Raw genomic sequence first — 20,902 nt, forward strand, 5'->3', positions numbered from 1 at the left:
GTTACATTTAATGAAGGTACAACATTTAGCAACATATTACTACACTTAGAGGCGCCTCTCTTCTCTTTTATACTCTGGAGCTCCTGATGGATTTTGCTTCTAATTCCCGTTGTGGAGGCTTCCATTTGTGGATACCCATTTTATGGTCACACAACCTGAATAACGGCAGCTGGTTGGCTGTACGGAAGTGCCTGTCAGAGCCAACGGCTCTGATAGGCTTTTCCGAGTACAGCCCTCGGGTCCCGGAAGCCTATACAAGGAACGCACTAGGGATGTGCTCCTTGAATAAGACTGACAGGCGTCTCAGCCAATCAGGTTGGCCTATTCTGGCTACCGGTAACCTGATTGGCTGAGACGCCTGTCAGTCATCAAGGGCGGTAGAAGACATCGAGGGACGTGGATGGCTGACTCCAGTAAAGGTAAGTGCCGGCCGGGGGGGGGGGGGGCACTTTACAGGGCACAGCAGCAACATCAATGGGCACAGTGGCAAAAATAGGCACAGTGGGGACAATGGGCACAGTGGGGACAATTAAAGGGCACAGTGGTGACAATTGATGGCACAGTGGCTGCGTTTGATGGCATGGCACAGTGGCTGCGTTTTATGGCATGGCACAGTGGCTGCGTTTAATGGCATGGCACAGTGGTGCGAATTGATGGCACAGTGGCTGCGTTTGATGGCATGGCACAGTGGTGACAATTGATGGCACAGTGGCTGCGTTTGATGGCATGGCACAGTGGCTGCGTTTAATGGCATGGCACAGTGGTGCGAATTAATGGCACAGTGGCTGCGTTTGATGGCATGGCACAGTGGTGACAATTGATGGCACAGTGGCTGCGTTTGATGGCATGGCACAGTGGCTGCGTTTAATGGCATGGCACAGTGGTGACAATTGATGGCACAGTGGCTGCGTTTGATGGCATGGCACAGTGGTGACAATTGATGGCACAGTGGCTGTATTTGATGGGCACAGTGAGGCTGCAATTATTTTTTTCGTTTGCGCCCCCCCAAAAATTTTGAGCACCAGCCGCCACTGGATCTAACCATCAGATTTACAGCGACTGCACTTCCAAGTGAACTTTCAGGGAAATTACAAGTGCACTTTGTAGTGCAAAGTGGCTTTGCCTTTAGTAAATAACCCCCAATGTTCGATAATAATGTTTGTTGCATTGTTCCTCTTGCTTGATTAAAGCATATTAATGATGTTATTGTTCTTCCATAATTAAGGGTTGGCTTGGGATTCATCGTGGGTGATTTTGGGGGTGGGTATTGGCTAATTATTGCCTTATTATTGTGGAATAACTGATGCATAAATGACATGGCACAAACAAGGACTTCTGCCGTGGTGTGCAGAACCCAGAATGTAAAAATGGATGTTCCGTTGATAAATGTTCCATCATCAGACTTTATCTCTCATGAGTGATCTCTGATAATGGCCGTTTATTGCATGAGGACGGATGATGTCAGCTTAGCAATTGCGCCTGAGTGTGGAGTGTCCTGTATAATTTGTCCTAGTGCATCGTGATCGCGTTCAGGAATAACCTTGACACAAATATTTCAACGTTACATTTCATATTTCTAATTTAATGCTTCCTGTAATTAAAAAGAATGTTATATTGAACAGAAGACTTTCAAAGAATGACTTACACAAGGAGAAGTTCCTTCGTGATTAGCAGAATAAGATTTTTCTATTCTGGGCGATTTTCTTTTCTTTTTTTTTTAACAAGAACTAATTTTGTGGCAATCTGGGTTGTATTATTGAAGGGGGATCAAGGGCATTTGTCCCAGGCCTGTAGATCTCTTTTGGATGGAGCTACACTATATTGTCAAAAGTATTGGGACACCTGCCTTTGCGCACACATGGGCCCGGATTCAGAAAGCACTTACGCTGACGTAGCTCAAGATACACCGCGTAAGTGTAAATATGCGCCGTCGTATCTGTGCGCCGTGCCCACAAAACTAGATACGCCTGAAAATAGGCTTCCTACGACCAACGTAACTTGCCTACGTCGTCGTATCGTGGCCGCATATTTACGCTGGGCGCATTTGCCGCTCCTATTGATTTTCTATGCACATATGCAAATGAGGGAGATACGCCGATTCACGAACGTACTTGCGCCCGGCGCATAATATACGCGGTTTGCGTAAGTCGTACGTCCGGCTTTAAGTTATTCCCATATATTCCGACGTGATTCTGAGCATGCGCACTGGGATGGCGCATGCGCTGTTCGTTATTCGTGTCTTTATGGCGCACGGGCCATCATTTGCATGGGGTCACGCCTCATTAGCATGGCTCACGCCCACTTCCACCTACGCCGGCTTACGCCGAGGGAACCCAGCGCAGTTTGGGAGGCAAGTGCTTTGTGAATTCGGTGCTTGCCTCTTTGCGCTACGTCGGCGTAGCGCGTATATTATGCGGCATAAATATGAGCCAATGTATGTGAATCCGGGCTTAGCAAGTTTAATGGCATCCCAGTCTTAGTCCGTAGGGTTCAATATTGAGTTGGTCCACCCTTTGCAGATATAACAGCTTCAACTCTTCTGGGAAGGCCGTCCACAATGTTTAGGAGTGTCTATGGGAATGTTTGACCATTCTTCCAGAAGTGTATTTGTGATGTTATGCGAGAAGGCCTAGCTCGCAAACTCTGCTCTAATTCATCCCAAAAGTGTTCTATTGGGTTGAGGTCAGAACTCTGTGCAGGCCAGTCAAGTTCCTTTCCCCCCCAATTCCCTCATCCATGTGTTTATATACCTTGCTTTGTGCACTGGTCCAAATCATTTGGTGGAGGGGGGATTATGGTGGGGGGTTGTTGTTCAGAGGTTGGGATTGGCCCCTTAGTTCCAGTGAAGGGAACTCTTAAGGCGTCAGCATACCAACATTTTTTGGAAAATGTCATGCTCCCAACTTTGTGGGAACAGTTTGGGGATGGCCCCTTCCTGTTCCAACATGACTGCGCACCAGTGCACAAAGTATGGTCCATAACAACATAGATGAGTGAGTTTGGTGTGGAGGAACTTGACTGGCCGGCACAGAGTCCTGACCTCAACCCGATAGAACACCTTTGGGATGAATTTGAGTTAGGCCATCTGGTACACATCAGTGCCTGACCTCACAAATGCACTTCTGGAAGAATGGTCAAACATTCTCATAGACACACTCCTAAACCTTGTGGACGGCCTTCCCAGAAGAAGGTTGAAGCTGTTATAGCTGCAAAGGGTGGGCCAACTCAATATTTAACCCTAAAGACTAAGACTGGGATGTCATTAAAGTTCATGTGCGTGTAAAGAGAGGTGTCCCAATACTTTTCACAATATAGTGTAGCTTCATCCAAAAGAAACCGACAGCCCTGGGGAAAACGCCCTTGATCCCCCTTCAGTAATACAACCCAGATTGCCACAAAATTATTTCTTGTTTAACCACTTCCCGCCTGGTCAATAGTCTATTGACGTCCAGCAGGATAACATGCCGGCGCGCGCCTGTGGGGGCACGCATCGCGGCAATCGGTGATGCGGGGTGTCAGTCTGATACCCTGCATCTCCGATCTCAGAAAAGAGCTTCTGGCGGAGGCTCTTTACCATGTGATCAGCCATGTCTAATCACGGCTGATAACGATGTAAACAGGAGGAGCCGTTGATCGGCTCTTCCTTACTCACGTTTGACAGACGCGAGTAGAGGAGAGCCGATCGCCGTCTCTCCTGACAGGGGGGGTTCGCCCTGATTGTTTATCAGCGCAGCCCCCCCTCGGATGCCAACACTGGACCACCAGGGAAGGGGGCAACCATAAAAAAAGCAATAAAAAAAAATGAGCACTGACTGGCAACATGGGCACTGACTGGCACAAATTGGTAAATAAACAAGTGATGCCCAGCAATGCCATCAGTGCCACCCCTTAGTGTCCATCAGTGCCACCCCTCAGTGTCCATCAGTGACACCTTTCAGTGCCCATCCATGCCCAGTGCCCACCTATCAGTGCCCACCTGTGCCACCCATAATTACTCATCAGTGCCGCCCATGAGTGCCCATCAGTGCCGCCTATGAGTGCCCATCAGTGCCGCCTATGAGTGGCCAGTGCCGCCTATGAGTGCCCATCTGTGCCGCCTATAAGTGCCCACCAATGCCACATACCAGTGCCGCCTATCAGAGCCCATCAGTGCCGCCTCATCCATACCCATCAGTGCCACCTCGTCGTTGCCCATCAGTGCCGCCATATTAGTGCCCGTAATTTAAGAAGAAAACGTACTTATTAACAAAAAAATTTACAGAAAAAAATAAAAACTTTTTCAATTTTTTCACAATTTTCTGTCTTTTTTTAGTTGTTGCGCAAAAAAATAAAAATCGCACAGGTGATCAAATACCACCAAAAGAAAGCTCTATTTGTGGGAACAAAATTATAAAAAAATTGTTTGGGTACAGTGTAGCATGACCGCGCAATTGTCATTCAAAGTGCGACAGCGCTGAAAGCTGAAAATTGGCTTGGGCAGGAAGGTGCGTAAGTGCCTGGTATGGAAGTGGTTAAAAGAAAAAAAAAATGCCCAGAATAGAAAAATCTTATTCTTCTAATCAGGAACTTCTCCTTGTGTAAGTCATTCTTTGAAAGTCTTCGATTCAATTTAACATTCTTTTTAATTACAGGAAGAATTAAATTAGAAATATGAAATGTAACATTGAAATATTTGTGTCAAGGTTATTCCTGAACGCCATCACGATGCACTAGGACAAATTATACAGGACACTCCACACAAGTGTATGTAAAATCTCATGAAATAAATAAATAAAAACTTTTTTTTTTTTTTTCCATTTTTGGATATCGTATGGGAGGTTATAAACACTGTCAGGTTTTGGTTCCGATGTCCCATGTGGCTTCCTGTCCCATAGGCAAAAAGGGAAATAAAAGGAAATCACTGCAAAGCAATGGAATTCCTGGTTGTCACCACAACGAATGCCCCCTTTTAACCACTTGCTTACTGGGCACATATACCCCTTCCTGACCAGGTGAAATTTCAGCTTTCGGCACTGCGTCGCTTTAACTAACAATTGCGCGGTCATGCGACGTGGCTCCCAAACAAAATTGTCGTCCTTTTTTCCCCACAAGTAGAGCTTTTATTTGGTGGTATTTGATCGCTTGTGCGGTTTTTATTTTTTGTGCTATAAAACAAAAAATACCGACAATTTTGAAAAAAATACAATATTTTTTACTTGTTGCTATAATAAATATCCCAATTTAAAAAAAAAAAAACATGTTTTTTCTAAGTTTAGGCCGATACGTATTCTTCTACATATTTTTGGTAAAAAAAAAAAAAACGCAATAAGCGACTGGTTTGCGCAAAAGTTATAGCGCCTACAAAATAGGGGACAGAATTATTATTTATTTTTTTTACTAGAAATGGCGGCGATCTGCGATTTTTATTGGGACTGCGACGTTATGGCGGACACATCGGACACTTTTGACACATTTTTGGCACCATTCACATTTATACTGCGATCAGTGCTATAAATATGCACTAATTACAGTATAAATGTGACTGGCATTGAAGGGGTTAACACTAGGGGGTGAGGAAGGGGTTCAATGTATTCCCTGCATTGTGTTCTAACTGTAGGTGGAGGGGGGGGTGACCGATCTGTGTCCCTATGTACAAGAGACACAGATCGGTCTCCTCTCCAGAGACAGGACGCTGTCTCTGTGTAAAACGGCAATGAGAGATGATCTCATATGTTTACATATGAGATCATCTCTCATTGGCCGCACAGATCGCATCGCAAACGGCCACTCTGATTGGCCGTTCGCGGCGATCTGTAATTGGCTGTGTCCAAGGGACACAGCCAACACAGAGTTTCCGCGATGCGCGCTCTGGAGCGCGCGCGGGGAACGCGCAAAGGGGCGGACGTCAATTGACGTCCAGTTGGATTTTCAGGTCCGCGCTATAGCCGTCATTCGACTATAGCGCGGGTCTGAAGTGGTTAAAGATTTTCCTCTATCCCTGTGCTGGTGACAACTCAAAATTTAGGGGTTCTTCTTTCACTTTCACATTGGGTCATAATAGTAAACAGGAAAAATAGAGAAAGCGACTCTCCCAACATGGGGCACAGACAGCAATAAAAACTGACAGCTGTTCTAATCCCTCTTAGGATTGATTTAGAAGATTGTAAGCTCTAACAAGCAGGGCCCTCTGACCCCTCCTGTATTGATTTGTATTGTGACTGTACTGTCTTCCCTGATGTAAAGTGCTGCGCAAACTGTTGGCGCTATATAAATCTTGTATAATAATAATAGTGGGGTGGATTCAGGTAGGGGCGCGCAAAACTGCGGCGGCGTAACGAACGACATCTACGTTACGCCTCCGCAAGTTTTACGGGCAAGTGCTTGAATCACAAAGCACTTGCCTGTAAAGTTGCGGCGGCGTAGCGTAAAAGGGGCCGGCGTAAGCGCGCGTAATTCAAATGATCCCGTAGGGGGCGTGGATCATTTAAATTAGGCGCGTTCCCGCACCGAAAAGGCTGCGCATGCGCCGTTCCTTAAATTTCCCGACGCGCATTGCATCTCAAGGACTTCATTGGTATCGACGTGAAATGTCCAGCGCCATTCGCGGACGACTTACGCAAACGACGTAAAATTTTGAAATCGCGACGCGGGAACGACGTCCATACTTAAAGCGGGAGTTCACTCATTTGTTAAATTTTTTTTTTTCTCCCCTTAGCTTCCTGCTCGTTCGGTCTAGGGGAATCGGCTAGTTGTATTAAAATATGAGCAGTACTTACCCGTTTTCGAGATGCATCTTCTCCGTCGCTTCCGGGTATGGGCTTCGGGAAAGGGCGTTCCTTCTTGATTGACATTCTTCCGAGAGGCTTCCGACGGTCGCATCCATCGCGTCACTCGTAGCCGAAAGAAGCCGAACGTCGGTGCGGCTCTATACTGCGCCTGCGCACCGACGTTCGGCTTCTTTCGGAAAATCGTGACGCGATGGATGCGACCGTCGGAAGCCTCTCGGAAGACTGTCAATCAAGAAGGAACGCCCTTTCCCGAAGCCCATACCCGGAAGCGACGGAGAGGATGCATCTCGTAAACGGGTAAGTACTGCACATATTTTAAAACAAATAGCCGACTCCCCTAGAGAAAACGAGCAGGAATCTAAGGGGAAAAAGTGCCCTCTAAGGGTGAACCCCCGCTTTAACATTGGCTGCGCCTCCTAATAGCAGGAGCAGCCTTACGGCGAAAACGACGTACGCAAACGACGTATAAAACGAGCGCCGGCCGCACGTACGTTTGTGAATCGGCGTAAGTATGCAATTTGCATACTCTACGCTGACAACTACGGGTGCGCCACCTAGCGGCCAGCGTCAGAATGCACCCTAAGATACGACGGCGTAAGAGACTTATGCCAGTCGTATCTTAGGCTACAGTCGGCGTATCTAGCATTCTGAATACAGAAAGTAGATACGCCGGAGCTACTTAGCAATTACGCTGTGTATCTATGGATACGCAGGCGTAATTGCTCTTTGAATCTACCCCAGTGTGTGTCTAAATCTCCCCTGCCTCTGAAGCCCGATCTTCACTCTAATTGCTCTTCAGAAGCTACTGACAGGCGTGGAGGAAATTATGTGACGCGACCTTACTGCCTATTTTTTTTCAGACAAATGCACCGAAACCGCGTGCATTGCATGTGTTTATGGGGTGTTTGGGGCGCTTCCCTATTGAGTTAAATGTGTAGCATTCAGCGGGGATGCTGCATTCAAATCGCTACAAGTTGGGTCAACTTTGCCATGGTCACGAAGCAAAGCATTGCAATCACAGTACGTAAACATACCATTCGCTGCCTAATACAGCTTAAGGGGGGGGGGGTCAGATGGCAGGCAGTAAAAACTCAGCTCAACTGCACATTATTGACACCTTCCAACCACAAGTCTAATTGAGACCTTAAAGTGGTTGTAAACCCCATTCATGAAATCTGACCTGGGCACAAACATCTGTAGTATATACTTATCTCTCTCCAAAGCCCTAAGTCCCGTGTCTTTCTGTTGCTCCTTTCCTCGGTTATCAGCATGATAACTTCTGACAAGTTCTCCGACACAGGAGATAAAAGTAGCTAGAAATTTGTGTCGGGGAGGGAGCTTAGAGATAGATCTGCAAGTTTCTTTGGGCCAGATTCACAAAAAACTCTGGCGGCGTAACGTATCGTCTTTACGTTACACCGCCGCAAGTTTTCAGCGTAAGTGCCTGATCCTCAAAGCACTTACCTGTAAACTTGCGGCGGTGTAATGTAAAGCCGTCCGGTGCAAGCCCGCCCAATTCAAATGGGGCGTGTACCATTTAAATTAGGCGCGCTCCCGCGCCGGACGTTCTGCACATGCTCCGTTCGCAATTTTCCCGACGTGCTTTGCGCGAAATTACGGCGGCCCGACGTGTTGTGAATCGCGACGTGCGTAACGTACTTACGCCAAAAAAAAAAAATTCAAATTCGACGCGGGAACGACGGCCATACTTTAACATGGGCTGTGTAAATTTAAGGCATGAAAAAAACATGACTAACTTTGCGACGGGAAAAAAAGACTTGCGACAACGTAACGAACGCGAAAACCTTCGTGGATCGCCGTAAAACCTCATTTGCATACCCGACGCTGGAAAACAATGCGAACTCCACCCAGCGGCGGCCGAAGTATTGCATCATAAGATCCGACGGTGTAAGTCAATTACACCTGTCGGATCTTAGGGCTATCTATGCGGAACTGATTCTATGAATCAGCCGCATAGATACGACAAGAGATACGACGGTGTATCAGGAGATACGCCGTCGTATCTCTTCTGTGAATCTGGCCCTTTGTTCCTCTGCCTATGTGGAGGGGGGTGTGTCCCTTTCCTCCAATCAGCTCTCATACAGTGTAAACCCAGGGTCCACACCCACTGCTGAAACAGGAAGAGAGATTTCTAACATGATGTGCGCTTTCTAAAGAGTGTAGAAAGGGAAAGACACCAGGTATACATGTAAGACTCATGTAGGGATATTGTTTCACCTCTGTGTATCATCTGAGGCTGTTCACTTCACTGGGTGTAGGAGAGAGTTTACATCCACTTTATTGCTCCGGTCACACCATGGGGTTCTGGATCTGGCAAACAAAATCGCGGGACTCCTGTTGCTCAAAAGAAGTTCCGGAACTTCCACTTAGATGACACTTTGCTACAATGTAAAGTAGTGAGTGTACAGCTTGTATAACAGTGTACATTTTCTGTTCCCTCAAAATCATTCAACACACAGCCAATAATGTCTAAACCGCTGGCAACAAAAGTGAGTACACCCCATAAGTGAAAATGTCCAAATTGGGCCTAATTAGACATTTTCCTTCCCCGGTGTCATGTGACTCGTTAGTGTTACAAGGTCTCAGGTGTGAATGGGGAGCAGGTGTGTTAAATTTGGTGTTATCGCTCTCACTCTCTCATACTGGTCACTGAAAGTTTAACATGGCACCTAATGGCAAAGAACTCTTTGAGGATCTGAAAAAAAATAATAGTTGCTCTACATAAAGATGGCCTAGGCTATAAGAAGATTGCCAAGACCCTGAAAATGAGCTGCAGCACGGTGGCCAAGACCATACAGCGGTTTAACAGGACAGGTTCCACTGAGAACAGGCCTCGCCATGGTCGACCAAAGACGTTTGAGTGCACATGCTCAGGATCATATCCAGAGGTTGTCTTTGAGAAATAGACGTATGATTGCTGCCAGCATTGCTGCAGAGGTTGAAGGAGTGGGGGAGTCAGCCTGTCAGTGCTTAGACCATACGCCGCACACTGCATCAAATTGGTCTGCATGGCTGTCGTCCCAGAAGGAAGCCTCTTCTAAAGATGATGCACAAGAAAGCCGGCAAACAGTTTGCTGAAGACAAGCAGACTAAGGACATGGATTACTGGAACCATGTCCTGTGGTCTGATGAGACCAAGATACACTTATTTGGTGTCAGATGGTGTCAGGCTTGTGTGGCGGCAACCAGGTGAGGAGTACAAAGACAAGTGTGTCTTGCCTACAGTCAAGCATGGTGGTGGGAGTGTCCTGGTTGGGGGCTGCATGAGTGCTGCCAACACTGGAGTGATACAGATCATTGAGGGAACCATGAATTCCAACATGTACTGTGACATACTGAAGCAGAGCATGATCCCCTCCCTTCAGAGACTGGGCCGCAGGGCAGTATTCCAACATGATAACGACCCCCAAACACACCTCCAAGACGACCACTGCCTTGCTAAAGAAGCTGAGGGTAAAGGTGATGGACTGGCCAAGCAAGTCTCCAGACCTAAACCCTATTGAGCATCTGTGGGGCATCCTCAAATGGAAGGTGGAGGAGCGCAAGGTCTCCAACATACACCAGCTCTGTGATGTCATCATGGAGGAGGGGAAGAGGACTCCAGTGGCAACCTGTGAAGCTCTGGTGAACTCCATGCCCAAGAGGGTTAAGGCAGTGCTGAAAAATAATGGTGGCTTCACCAAATTTTGACACTTTGGGCCCAATTTGGACATTTTCACTTAGGGGTGTACTGACTTTTCTGACATTTGGTGTTTACAAGTTAAAATCCATATTTTTGGCTAGAAAATTACTTAGAACCAATTTTTTTGCATAATGTGAAAGATGATGTTACGCCGAGTAAATAGATGCCAAGCATGTCACGCTTTATAATTGCACGCACTCCTGGAATTGCGACTAACTACGGTACCTAAAAATCTCCATAGGCGACGCTTTAAACTTTTTTTTACGGTTACCAGGTTAGAGTTACAGAGGAGGTCTAGTGCTATAATTATTGCTCTCGCTCTGACGATCGCGGCGATACCTCACATGTGTGATTTTAACACCGTTTTCATATGCTGGCGCAACTTCCGTATGCGTTTTCTTTGTTGCGCAAGCTCGCGGGGAGAGGGGCGGTTTAAAAATGTTTTTTTTTGTTTTCTTATTTATTTTTTATTTTTTTATAATATTAAATTGTGTTTTTTTTTTTTTACATTTTGATCACCTTTATTGCTGTCACAAGGAATGTAAACATCCCTTGTGACAGTAATAGGTGGTGACAGGTACTCTTTATGGAGGGATCGGGCTTCTAAAAGACCCCCCGATCCCTCCTTTGCACTTCAAAGTATTCAGATCACCGAAAACGGCGATTCTAAATACTGTGTACTTTTTTAAATCCGGCGCCATTGGCAGCCGAGAAACCCGGAAGTGACGTCATGACGTCGCTTCCGTGTTTTCAATGCGGACACTGAATCAGCTGCAGGCATCATCCTGGTATAACACCCAAAAGCCGAGGACGCATATATGCGTTCCGTCGGCATGAAATTGATGTGTGTTGAGTTATTTTGAGGGGACAGCAAATGTACACTGTTATACAAGCTGTACACTCACTAGTTTACATTGTAGCAAAGTGTCATTTCTTCAGTGTTGTCACATGAAGAGATAGAATAAAATATTTACAAAAATGTGAGGGGTGTACTTACTTTTATGAGATACTGTACATACATACATATATATATATATATATATATATATATATATATATATATATATATATATATATATATTGTACATATACTGTATATATACAAGGAAAATCATGGGAAATCTGCTAAATTCTGTACTGTTCATCTGTGTGTCTTTGTTGTGCCTTATTTCCTTTTAGTAAATCTAAAGCGAACGGAACGCATGCAAAGGTCAGAAGTTTGCATTGAATTAAATGGTAGCGGTGTTTATCAGATTAACAGCTGCTAACCCAGCTGCTCGCTGTGATCGTGGCGCGGTAGGTAGGTTAAATTGCTGGCTTTCAGCTCTTCCCACGTGTTCTGTGCTGAAGGCTCTCAACAGAGCTGGAAGAAGAAATCTTGTTAATGCAATATTTAGGTACAATAATATTACCGATATTTAGAACGCGGAAAGTAAGAAGTAAGACGCAGGTTTATTCGGACTAAACCGGCAGATTTTATAACAGCCGCTCGCATTTGGCTCTTAGATAAGATATTTTGTTGCCGGGATTTATGGCGGGTGGGTTACATTCAGTATACCTCAAACATGTATAGTATGCCGTTTTTTTTGGGAGGGGGGGTACACATACAGTATTATCGGTATTTTCCTCCCGGCTTCCGGGTACTCATTCCCGCGGGACTGGGCGTCTCTGTGCAGTGCCGCAATGTCATCTAGGACTTCGCCCATATGATTGACGTGCTTGAGAAAAACTCCCACCGGCGGAGAAGGCGCGTCATGACTTTCCGAAAATAGCCAAACTGCGAGTCGGCTCTAGACGGCGCCTGCGCACCGACTAGGAGCCGTGTAGAGCTGACTGCGCAGGCGCCGTATAGAGCCGACTCGCAGTTCGTCTATTTTCGGAAAGTCATGACCCGCCTTCTACGCTGGTGGGAGTTTTTCTCAGGCACGTCAATCATATGGGCGAAGTCCCAGATGACATTGCGGCACTGCACAGGAACGCCCAGTCCTGTGGGAATGAGTACCCGGGAGGAAAATACTGATAATGCCGTATGTACACCCCCCCCCCCCCCAAAAAAAACGGCATACTGTACATGTTTGAGGTATACTGAATGTGATGTTATATACTTGTTTTTTGGGTGAACCCCCGCTTTAAGAGTTCTCTTCACTGGACCTAAGGGGCCAAGCCCAACTCCTGAAATACGACCTCAGACCATAATCCCCCCTCCACCAAATGATTTGGACCAGTGCATAAAGCAAGGTCCATAAAGACATGGATGAGCGAGTTTGGGGTAGAGGAACTTGACCAAGGGAGGAGGTGTAGATAGAGAAGAGAAGGGGTCCAAGAACAGAGCCTTAATGGACCCCTATAGAAAATTGAAGTGGAGAGGAGGAGACTGTGTTATAGATAACACTGAAGATAGATAGGAGGAGAACCAGGATAGAGTAGAATCTTGGAGGCCAAGGGAATGGAGTTTATCGAGAAGGAGCGGGTGGTCAATAGTATCAAAGATTGCAGAGAGGTCTAGTAGTAAGAGTATGGAGTAGATGCCATTGGTTTTAGCAGTTAGTAAATCATTATTGAGTTTTAGTACGGCAGTTTTTGGGAAGTGCGGCGAGAGAAAGCCAGACTGTAAGGATTCGTACACACGATGGGTTAACCAGAGGATAACGGTCTGAAGGACCGTTTTCATCAGTCCAAACCGATCGTGTGTAGGCCCCTTAGGTTATTTAACCTTAGGTTAAAAAAAAGCCAACTTGCTTTAAAATTAACCTATGGATTCCTAACCGATGGGAAAAAAAACGATCGTTAGTAGGCACGTCCATCGGTTAAAAACCCGCGCATTCTCAGAATCAAGTCGACGCATGCTTGGAAGCATTGAACTTCGTTTTCTTCAGCACGTCGTTGTGTTTTACGTCACCGCGTTCTGACACGATAGTTTTTTTAACTGATGGTGTGTAGGCACGACTGACCATCAGTCAGCTTCATAGGTTAACCTATGACAATGGTCTCATCGGATGGACTGATCGTGTGTACGAGGCTTAACCTCCCTGGCGGTAAACCCGAGCGTGACTCGGGGTTGGTTTTTCATGTTAGGATCGGTAACCCCGAGTCACGCTCGGGCTGGACGTGCAGAGTGTGCAGCTGCGCGGCTTACCTTTCGCTGGATCCACAGGCAAGTTACTTACCTTGTCCCTGGATCCAGCGATGCATCCCCGCTGTGTGAGCGAGCGGGACCTCCTCGCTCGATTCACAGTCTCCCCGTGTGCCACCGATCTCCGTTCCCTGCGACGTTACGACGCACGGGAGCGGAGAACGGCGCCAAATTCAAAAAAGTAAACAAACACTTTACATACAGTATACTGTAATCTTATAGATTACAGTACTGTATGTAAAAAATACACACGCCCCTTGTCCCTAGTGGTCTGCCCAGTGTCCTACATGTACTTTTATAAAAATAAAAAATGTCATTTCTGCCTAAAAACTGTAGATTGTCCAAAAGTGTCCCTTTATGTCAAAAATGGTTTTAGATCAGCTAGAAAACAGCGATAATAAATTATAATCACTTGCAGAAATGTGCGATAGCGATTTGTGGGGAAATTCGTCATAAAAAAAAAATAATAATGACAGCGACAATTCTGCAACTGAGCAAATTTCAGTGATTTTGAGTTGTTTACATTATTGAATAATTATTATTATAATTATATTATTATTTGTTATAATTATTTATAATTATTTATTATATTATAATTTATAATTTTGTTTTAAAAAAAAAATCATACCCGGGATGCCTACAAGACTCTTGTTTGGTCAGATTTAAGTGAGTTATTTCTAAAAATTACAGGCCTACAGTATAAAACACCAAATTTCCTTGCAAAATAATTGTACCGCTTTTGGTACGTAATTCCAGACAGAATCATACCGCCAATGGAGGTTAAGGAGTCAAAAAGGTTGTTTTCAGTGAGGTAGGAGCTAAGATGTAGATTTAAATGTAGAGGTAAATGGGAGCAAAGAGATGGGTCTAAAGTTCTTCAGGTAAGTATGGGAGTATTCTGTGCATGCTTTAAAAGGGAGGGGAGGGGAAGCTGCCAGTAGATAGTGATGGATTGAAGATGTAAGTGAGAGAGCATAGGATAGAATAAGAGGGTGACTGTAGAAGTTGCAAGGGAACAGGATCCAGTAGGTCCGGTAGGTCCAGTATAAAGAGGTAGGTAGGTTGCTGCTACCATTTTGAGTTAGCAAATAACTGGGCACAAGTAGTAAATACGAACAATAATATGTATACTTTCACATTTACAATTATTTTATTATATTTGCTACTATCTATCATATTTTCATCATTGCCTGGGGCCCTAACTCCTAAGCTGCCCATAGATGATTAAAAATTTCGATCCATGTGTGGGCATTGTGGTTGTACAGAAGTCGATCTACCAATTGAATTCTGTACACCCGCCCTGCTGGAAAATGTCCTCTCCATCAGCTCTGCGGGTTATAGCCTGCAGCGCTAATCTGTATATTCTGACGGCAGCGGAAGACTCTCCACCGTCATATGACAATGACTCAGCAGGAGGATTCCCCCACCCACCTTGAATTTTTGGATACAGGAACCAGTTCAGTTTTTTTATATTCAACCTACTGGTTGAACAAAAAAAAACCGACCCATCTATGACCAGCTTTAGATTGTCTTTGTTTATAGAAACTGGCTGTTTTTGTGTCTCAGCATTACAATATTGAATTCATCTCAAGACTAAGGATCTTTTGATCTTAACCACTTTAGCCCCAGAAGAATTGGCTGCTCAATGACCGGGCCATTTTTTGCGATTCGGCACTGCGGCGCTTTAACTGACAATTGTGCGGTTGTTGTACCCAAACAAAATTGATGTTTTTTTTTCCCCACAAATAGAGCTTTCTTTTGGTGGTATTTGATCATCTCTGCGATTTTTATTTTTTGCGTTATAAACAAAAAAAGAGCAACAATTTAGAAAAAACACAATATTTTGTACTTCTTGCTATAATAAATATCCCCATTTTTTTTTTAGATAAGCTATTTTTTTCTTAGTTTTGGCCGATATGTATTCTTCTACATATTATTGGTAATAAAAATCACATTAAGCGTATATTGGTTGGTTTGCGCAAAAGTTATAGCGTCTACAAAATAGGGGGTAGATTTATAGCATTTCTAATATTATTATTTTGTTTTACTAGTAATAGCGGCGATTTGCAATTTTTATTGAGACTGCAACATTATGGCGGACACATCGGACACTTTTGACATATTTTTGGGCCATTGTCATTTATACAGCGATCGGTGTTATAAAAATGCACTAAAAGCGTGCTGACCAGCTGCATCATTGTCTGGTATGGGAACTGCAGTTCTGCTGACGCAAGACCCTGCAGCGGCTAGTGAAGACGGATGAAAAGATTATTGGAGTCTCTCTCCTCCATCCTGGACATTTTCCATACACAATCAGGGCAGCCATCAGGAATTATGGGCCCCCCTTGCTGCCGCCTGAAATTGAGAAGCGGGGGGGCTGCCGTGAATTGAGAAGCGGGGGGGGGCCTTTACCAAAAAAAGAAGAGATAAAGAAAAATATATATAAAAAAAGGGGGTAGCCATCCGGGGCCCTTGGTGACCTGTGAGCCCTTTAATAATAATAATAATAATAATAATAATAATAATAAAAAAAAACAACCTCTGGGCCCTTTAGTAAAAATAAAGAAAGAAAATGTATAAAAAAGATAAAAAATAAACATTTATTTAAAAAAGGGGGGGGGGGGTTGCCATCCAGGGCCCTGGGGACCTCTGTGCCCGTTAATACAAAAAATGAAAAATGAATATATATAAACAAAAATAAAAAATAAACATTTATATATATATAAAAAAAAGGGGGGGGGTTTGCCACATGGGGCCCTGGGGACCTCTGAGCCCTTTAATAACAAAATATATATATATATATATATATATGTATATATATATATAAAAAAGAAATAAAATAATAGAAAAAAAAATTATAAAAAAAGGGGGGTTGCCTCATCAATTGCAGCGTAGCGCATATGAGATGCGATACGCCGGCCAAAATATACGCCGAGGTACGTGAATCTAGCTCATAGTGTGTATGGGGCTTGAGAGCCCTCAACTCCAATCCCCTTCTACAACCTATATATTGTGACCAGGAACGTCTCACTCCCCCCCCCCCCCCTTTTTTACTCTTGAATGTTCACTAAGCACTTTTATAAACACTTGCTGCTACAAAGGCTTTTAGAAACATACAGTATATGTACAGTTGCGTAGTTCCCAGATGTGTATAGGTTGATATATGTTTTTTTTTTTTTTTTATTCTTCGCTGTGTTTTTATTCTTTGTACATTTATACTGTAATTATGTTTACTTTGTATGTAGTACCGTGGCCCTGTGAGATACGACATTTTGTTCTACCGTATGTCCTCACGTGTAGTAGAATGACAATAAAGCTTGACTTGACTTGATTCATTAAATGACGCTCTCTTGGGTGGACCTTATTGGTTAGCAGCAGCCAAGTATATGTTATCTGTTGAATTTGTAATTATGTGTTTGCAGGATCCCCGCGAGCCTCATCAATTGCAGCATCACGCATGGAGCAGGCCATGTCTGAGATAACCAGGCACAGCAGTGCTCCCAAGCAGGGCCCAATGCAGCAATGGATCACTCTCGAGCAGATATGGCTTCAGGCTGGTGAGTGTCAAAACCCAACACATATCATGAAATGCAAATGGGCTGCAAACCATTCTGATTCACTAATTTGACAAAAGTAGAAATATCTCAGCCAGTAAGACTATACCTGTATTTTTAAGCGCAAATAATAAAATTAACCACTTGCCCACCGGGCCTATTTTGGCACTTCTCTCCTTCATGTAAAAATCACAATTTTTTTGCTAGGAAATTAATCAGAACCCCCAAACATTATATCTTTTTTTTAGCAGACACCCTAGGGAATAAAATGGCGGTCATTGCAACTTTTTTTCTCGCATGGTATTTGCGCAATAATTTTTCAAATGCCTTTTTTTGGGGGAAAAAAAACGGTTTCATGAATTAAAAAATAACAAAAGAGTAAAGTTAGCCCAATTTTTTTGTATAATGTGACAGATGATGTTACACCGAGTAAATAGATACCTAACATGTCACGCTTTAAAATTGTGCACACTCATGGAATGGCGCCAAACGTACTTCAAAATCTCCATAGGCGACGTTTAAATTTTTTTTACAAGTTACTATTTTCGAGTTACAGAGGAGGTCTAGTGCTAGAATTGTTGCACACGCTCTAACGCACGCGACGATACCTCATATGTGGGGTTTGAACGGCGTTTACATATGTGGGCGGGACTTGCATACGCGTTCGCTTCTGCTTCTTTTTTTTCATTTTATTTTACTTAATTTTTTTATTTTTACACTTTTATTTTTATTTTTTTATTTTTACACTTTTATTTTTATTTTTTTATTTTTACACTTTTATTTTTACTTTTTTATTTTTTTTATCACTTTTATTCCTATTACAAGGAATGTAAACATCCCTTGTAATAGGAATCCCTGTGACAGGTCCTCTTTATGGAGAGATGTGGGGTCAATAAGACCCCACAGCTCTCCTCCAGGCTTACAAGCATGAAATCAGTGAAAAAAGATTCACCGATCTCGCACCGACAGCCGCGATTGCGGCTTTGTTTACTTCCGGGTACCGGGCTTGATGTCATAACGTCGTGCCCGGGCCTCCGACGGTCATAGAGATGACTGTGACCGTCTGGTCACCAGTCATCTCTATGGTTCTGCAGCGAGCGCCGGCCGATTCGCTCTCCGGGCCACCGATGGCACGGGAGAGCCCGGAGAAGCACCGGATGGCGGCTTTTGGGGGATATTTATTATAGCAAAAAGTTAAAAATATTGCATTTTTTTCAAAATTGTCGCTCTATTTTTGTTTATAGCGCAAAAAATAAAGACCACAGAGGTGATCAAATACCACCAAAAGAAAGCTCTATTTGTGGGGAAAAAAGGACGCCAATTTTGTTTGGGAGCCACGTCGCACGACCGCGCAATTGTCTGTTAAAGCGACGCAGTGCCGAATTGTAAAAACCCTTTGGGTCATTTAGCAGCATATTGGTCCGGTCCTTAAGTGGTTAATATGATGTTTTCTCTACAGGCCTTTACAACAAAATATTTTTTTTTAGCCATAAATCTATGTGTGATATTAAAATGCACATTTCTTATCAAGCAATATGGCCTGTCAGAGGAGGGCTCTCAGATGAATCCAAAATACCTGCATTAGCTCTGCCTGCAGCATAATTTAAATGCTGACAGAATGTTGATTTCGATTCTGTCCTAGTTAAGCTCAAATCTCATTTTATACAGTACAATACATGACAACTTATGTGAAAATAGAGATTTTTGCAGTGACATCTATAATTGTCGCACATAAATGAGATTAACGTCATTTTCAGTACTGGAGGAAAAGAGTTCCACAGAAAATTCAAGATACAAAGTGTTACCATCATTTTATATTTGTAGGTTCTGTTTACTATATATATATATATATACACGCTATATTACCAAAAGTATTAGGACACCTGCCTTTACACACACGTGAACTTTAATGGCATCCCAGTCTTATAGTCAGATTCACAAAGAGTTACGCCGGCGTATCTCTATATACGCCGTCGTAACTCGGAATCTGCGCCGTCGTACATTTAAGTGTATTCTCAAATTGAGTTACACTTAAATGTAGCAAAGATATGACTGCCTGCGCTGTTGTATCTTAGCTGTCTAGTTCCGCCGGCCGCTAGGGGCGTGAACGCTGATTTACGCCTAAAATGCGTAAATCAGCGAGATACGACGATTTACGAACGTACGCTTGCCCGTCGCAGTAAAGATACGCCGTTTACGTAAGGTGTTTTCAGGCGTAAAGTTAGTCGAACAAATAGCTGGCCTTGCCAATGTTAAGTATAGACGTCGTTCCCGCGTCGAATTTTGAAATTTTTACGTCGTTTGCGTAAGTCGTCCGTGAATGGGGCTGGACGTAATTTACGTTCACGTCGAAACCAATACGTCCTTGCGGCGTACTTTGGAGCAATGCACACTGACATATGTCCACAGACGGCGCATGCGCCGTTCGTTAAAAACGTCAGGTCACTTATCATTTACATAAAACATGCCTCCGTGTTCCTCATTTGAATTAGGCGCGCTTACGCCAGCCCATTTACGCTACGCCGCCATAACTTAGGAGGCAAGTGCTTTGTGAATACAGCACTTGCCTCTCTGACTTATGGCGACGTAGCGTATATGCGATACGCTACGCCGCCACAAAGTTAAGCCAGTCTTTCTGAATCTGGCTATTAGTCCGTTGTTCAATATTGAGTTGGCCCACCCTTTGCAGCTATAACAGCTTCAACTCTTCTGGGAAGGCTGTCCACAAGGTTTAGGAGTGTGTCTATGGGAATGTTTGACCATTCTTCCAGAAGTCTATTTGTGAGGTCAGGCACTGATGTGGACAATAAAGGCCTGGCTCACAGTCTCCGCTCTAATTCATCCCAAAAGGTGTTCTATCAAGGTTGAGGTCAGGACTCTGTGCAGGCCAAAGCAAGGTCCATAGAGACATGGATGAGTGAGTTTGGGTTGGAGGAACTTGACTGGCCTGCATATAACCTGATTGCGCTAATTCATCCCAAAGGGATTATGATCAGGACTCTGTGCAGGCCAGTCAAGCTCCTCCACCCCAAACTGTTGGAACAATAACTGTTAGCCAGGTCTTCTCATCCAATATAACTACTTGACCTCACAAATGCTTTGCTGGCAGAATGGGCACAGATTCCCACAGACCTTCAAAGGACTTATGGGAAGCCTTAAGGGGAAGCAAACTCCATAATAATGCCCATAGTTTTCAATTGGGATATCCTCCAAGTTCATGTAGATGTGATGGTCTGGTAGCCAATACCATTTTGTCACATCCACACACTACTAAGTGACTTCTTTGCAGTCATAATGGCTGCTTAATAAGACTTCTTTAGTGGTCCTTGTACAACAGGGGTCTCAAACTCAAATTACCTGAGGGCCACAAGACAAGTTTTCATATGCCATGGGGGGCCGCATGCAAACTTTCAAACTTCAAAAACAACAGTACTGGTGTCAGCGAACACATTATTACCACCAGCACTGGTGTCAGCGAGCGCATTATTACCACCAGCACTGGTGTAAGTCAGGGTTTGACAAATTTGCTTGGAATCTAGGAGCCAGCTAAAAAAGTTAGGAGCCAGAAAACGCGCCCCGTCCCGACGAACTTGCGCACAGAAGCGAACACATACGCGAGCAGCGCCCGCATATGTAAACGGTGTTCAAACCACACATGTGAGGTATCGCCGCGATTGGTAGAGCGAGAGCAATAATTCTAGCACTAGACCTCCTCTAACTCAAAACATGCAACCTGTAGAGTTTT

At 44.2% G+C, this 20,902-nt stretch overlaps 1 protein-coding gene across 3 annotated transcripts in view; it reads left to right on the forward strand.

Annotated features, from left to right (window-relative positions):
* Nucleotides 1-20,902, forward strand: part of TTC7A (tetratricopeptide repeat domain 7A) — a 489,583-nt gene that overhangs the window by 364,656 nt on the left and 104,025 nt on the right. For all 3 annotated transcript variants that reach the window (XM_040351571.1, XM_040351572.1, XM_040351573.1), the window contains one exon: nucleotides 17,026-17,160. In XM_040351571.1, the coding sequence (XP_040207505.1) occupies nucleotides 17,026-17,160 (135 nt within the window). The remainder of the gene's footprint in view (nucleotides 1-17,025; nucleotides 17,161-20,902) is intronic.

The sequence above is a fragment of the Rana temporaria genome, chromosome 4 (genome assembly GCF_905171775.1).
Source record: "Rana temporaria chromosome 4, aRanTem1.1, whole genome shotgun sequence".
Lineage (NCBI taxonomy): Eukaryota > Metazoa > Chordata > Amphibia > Anura > Ranidae > Rana > Rana temporaria.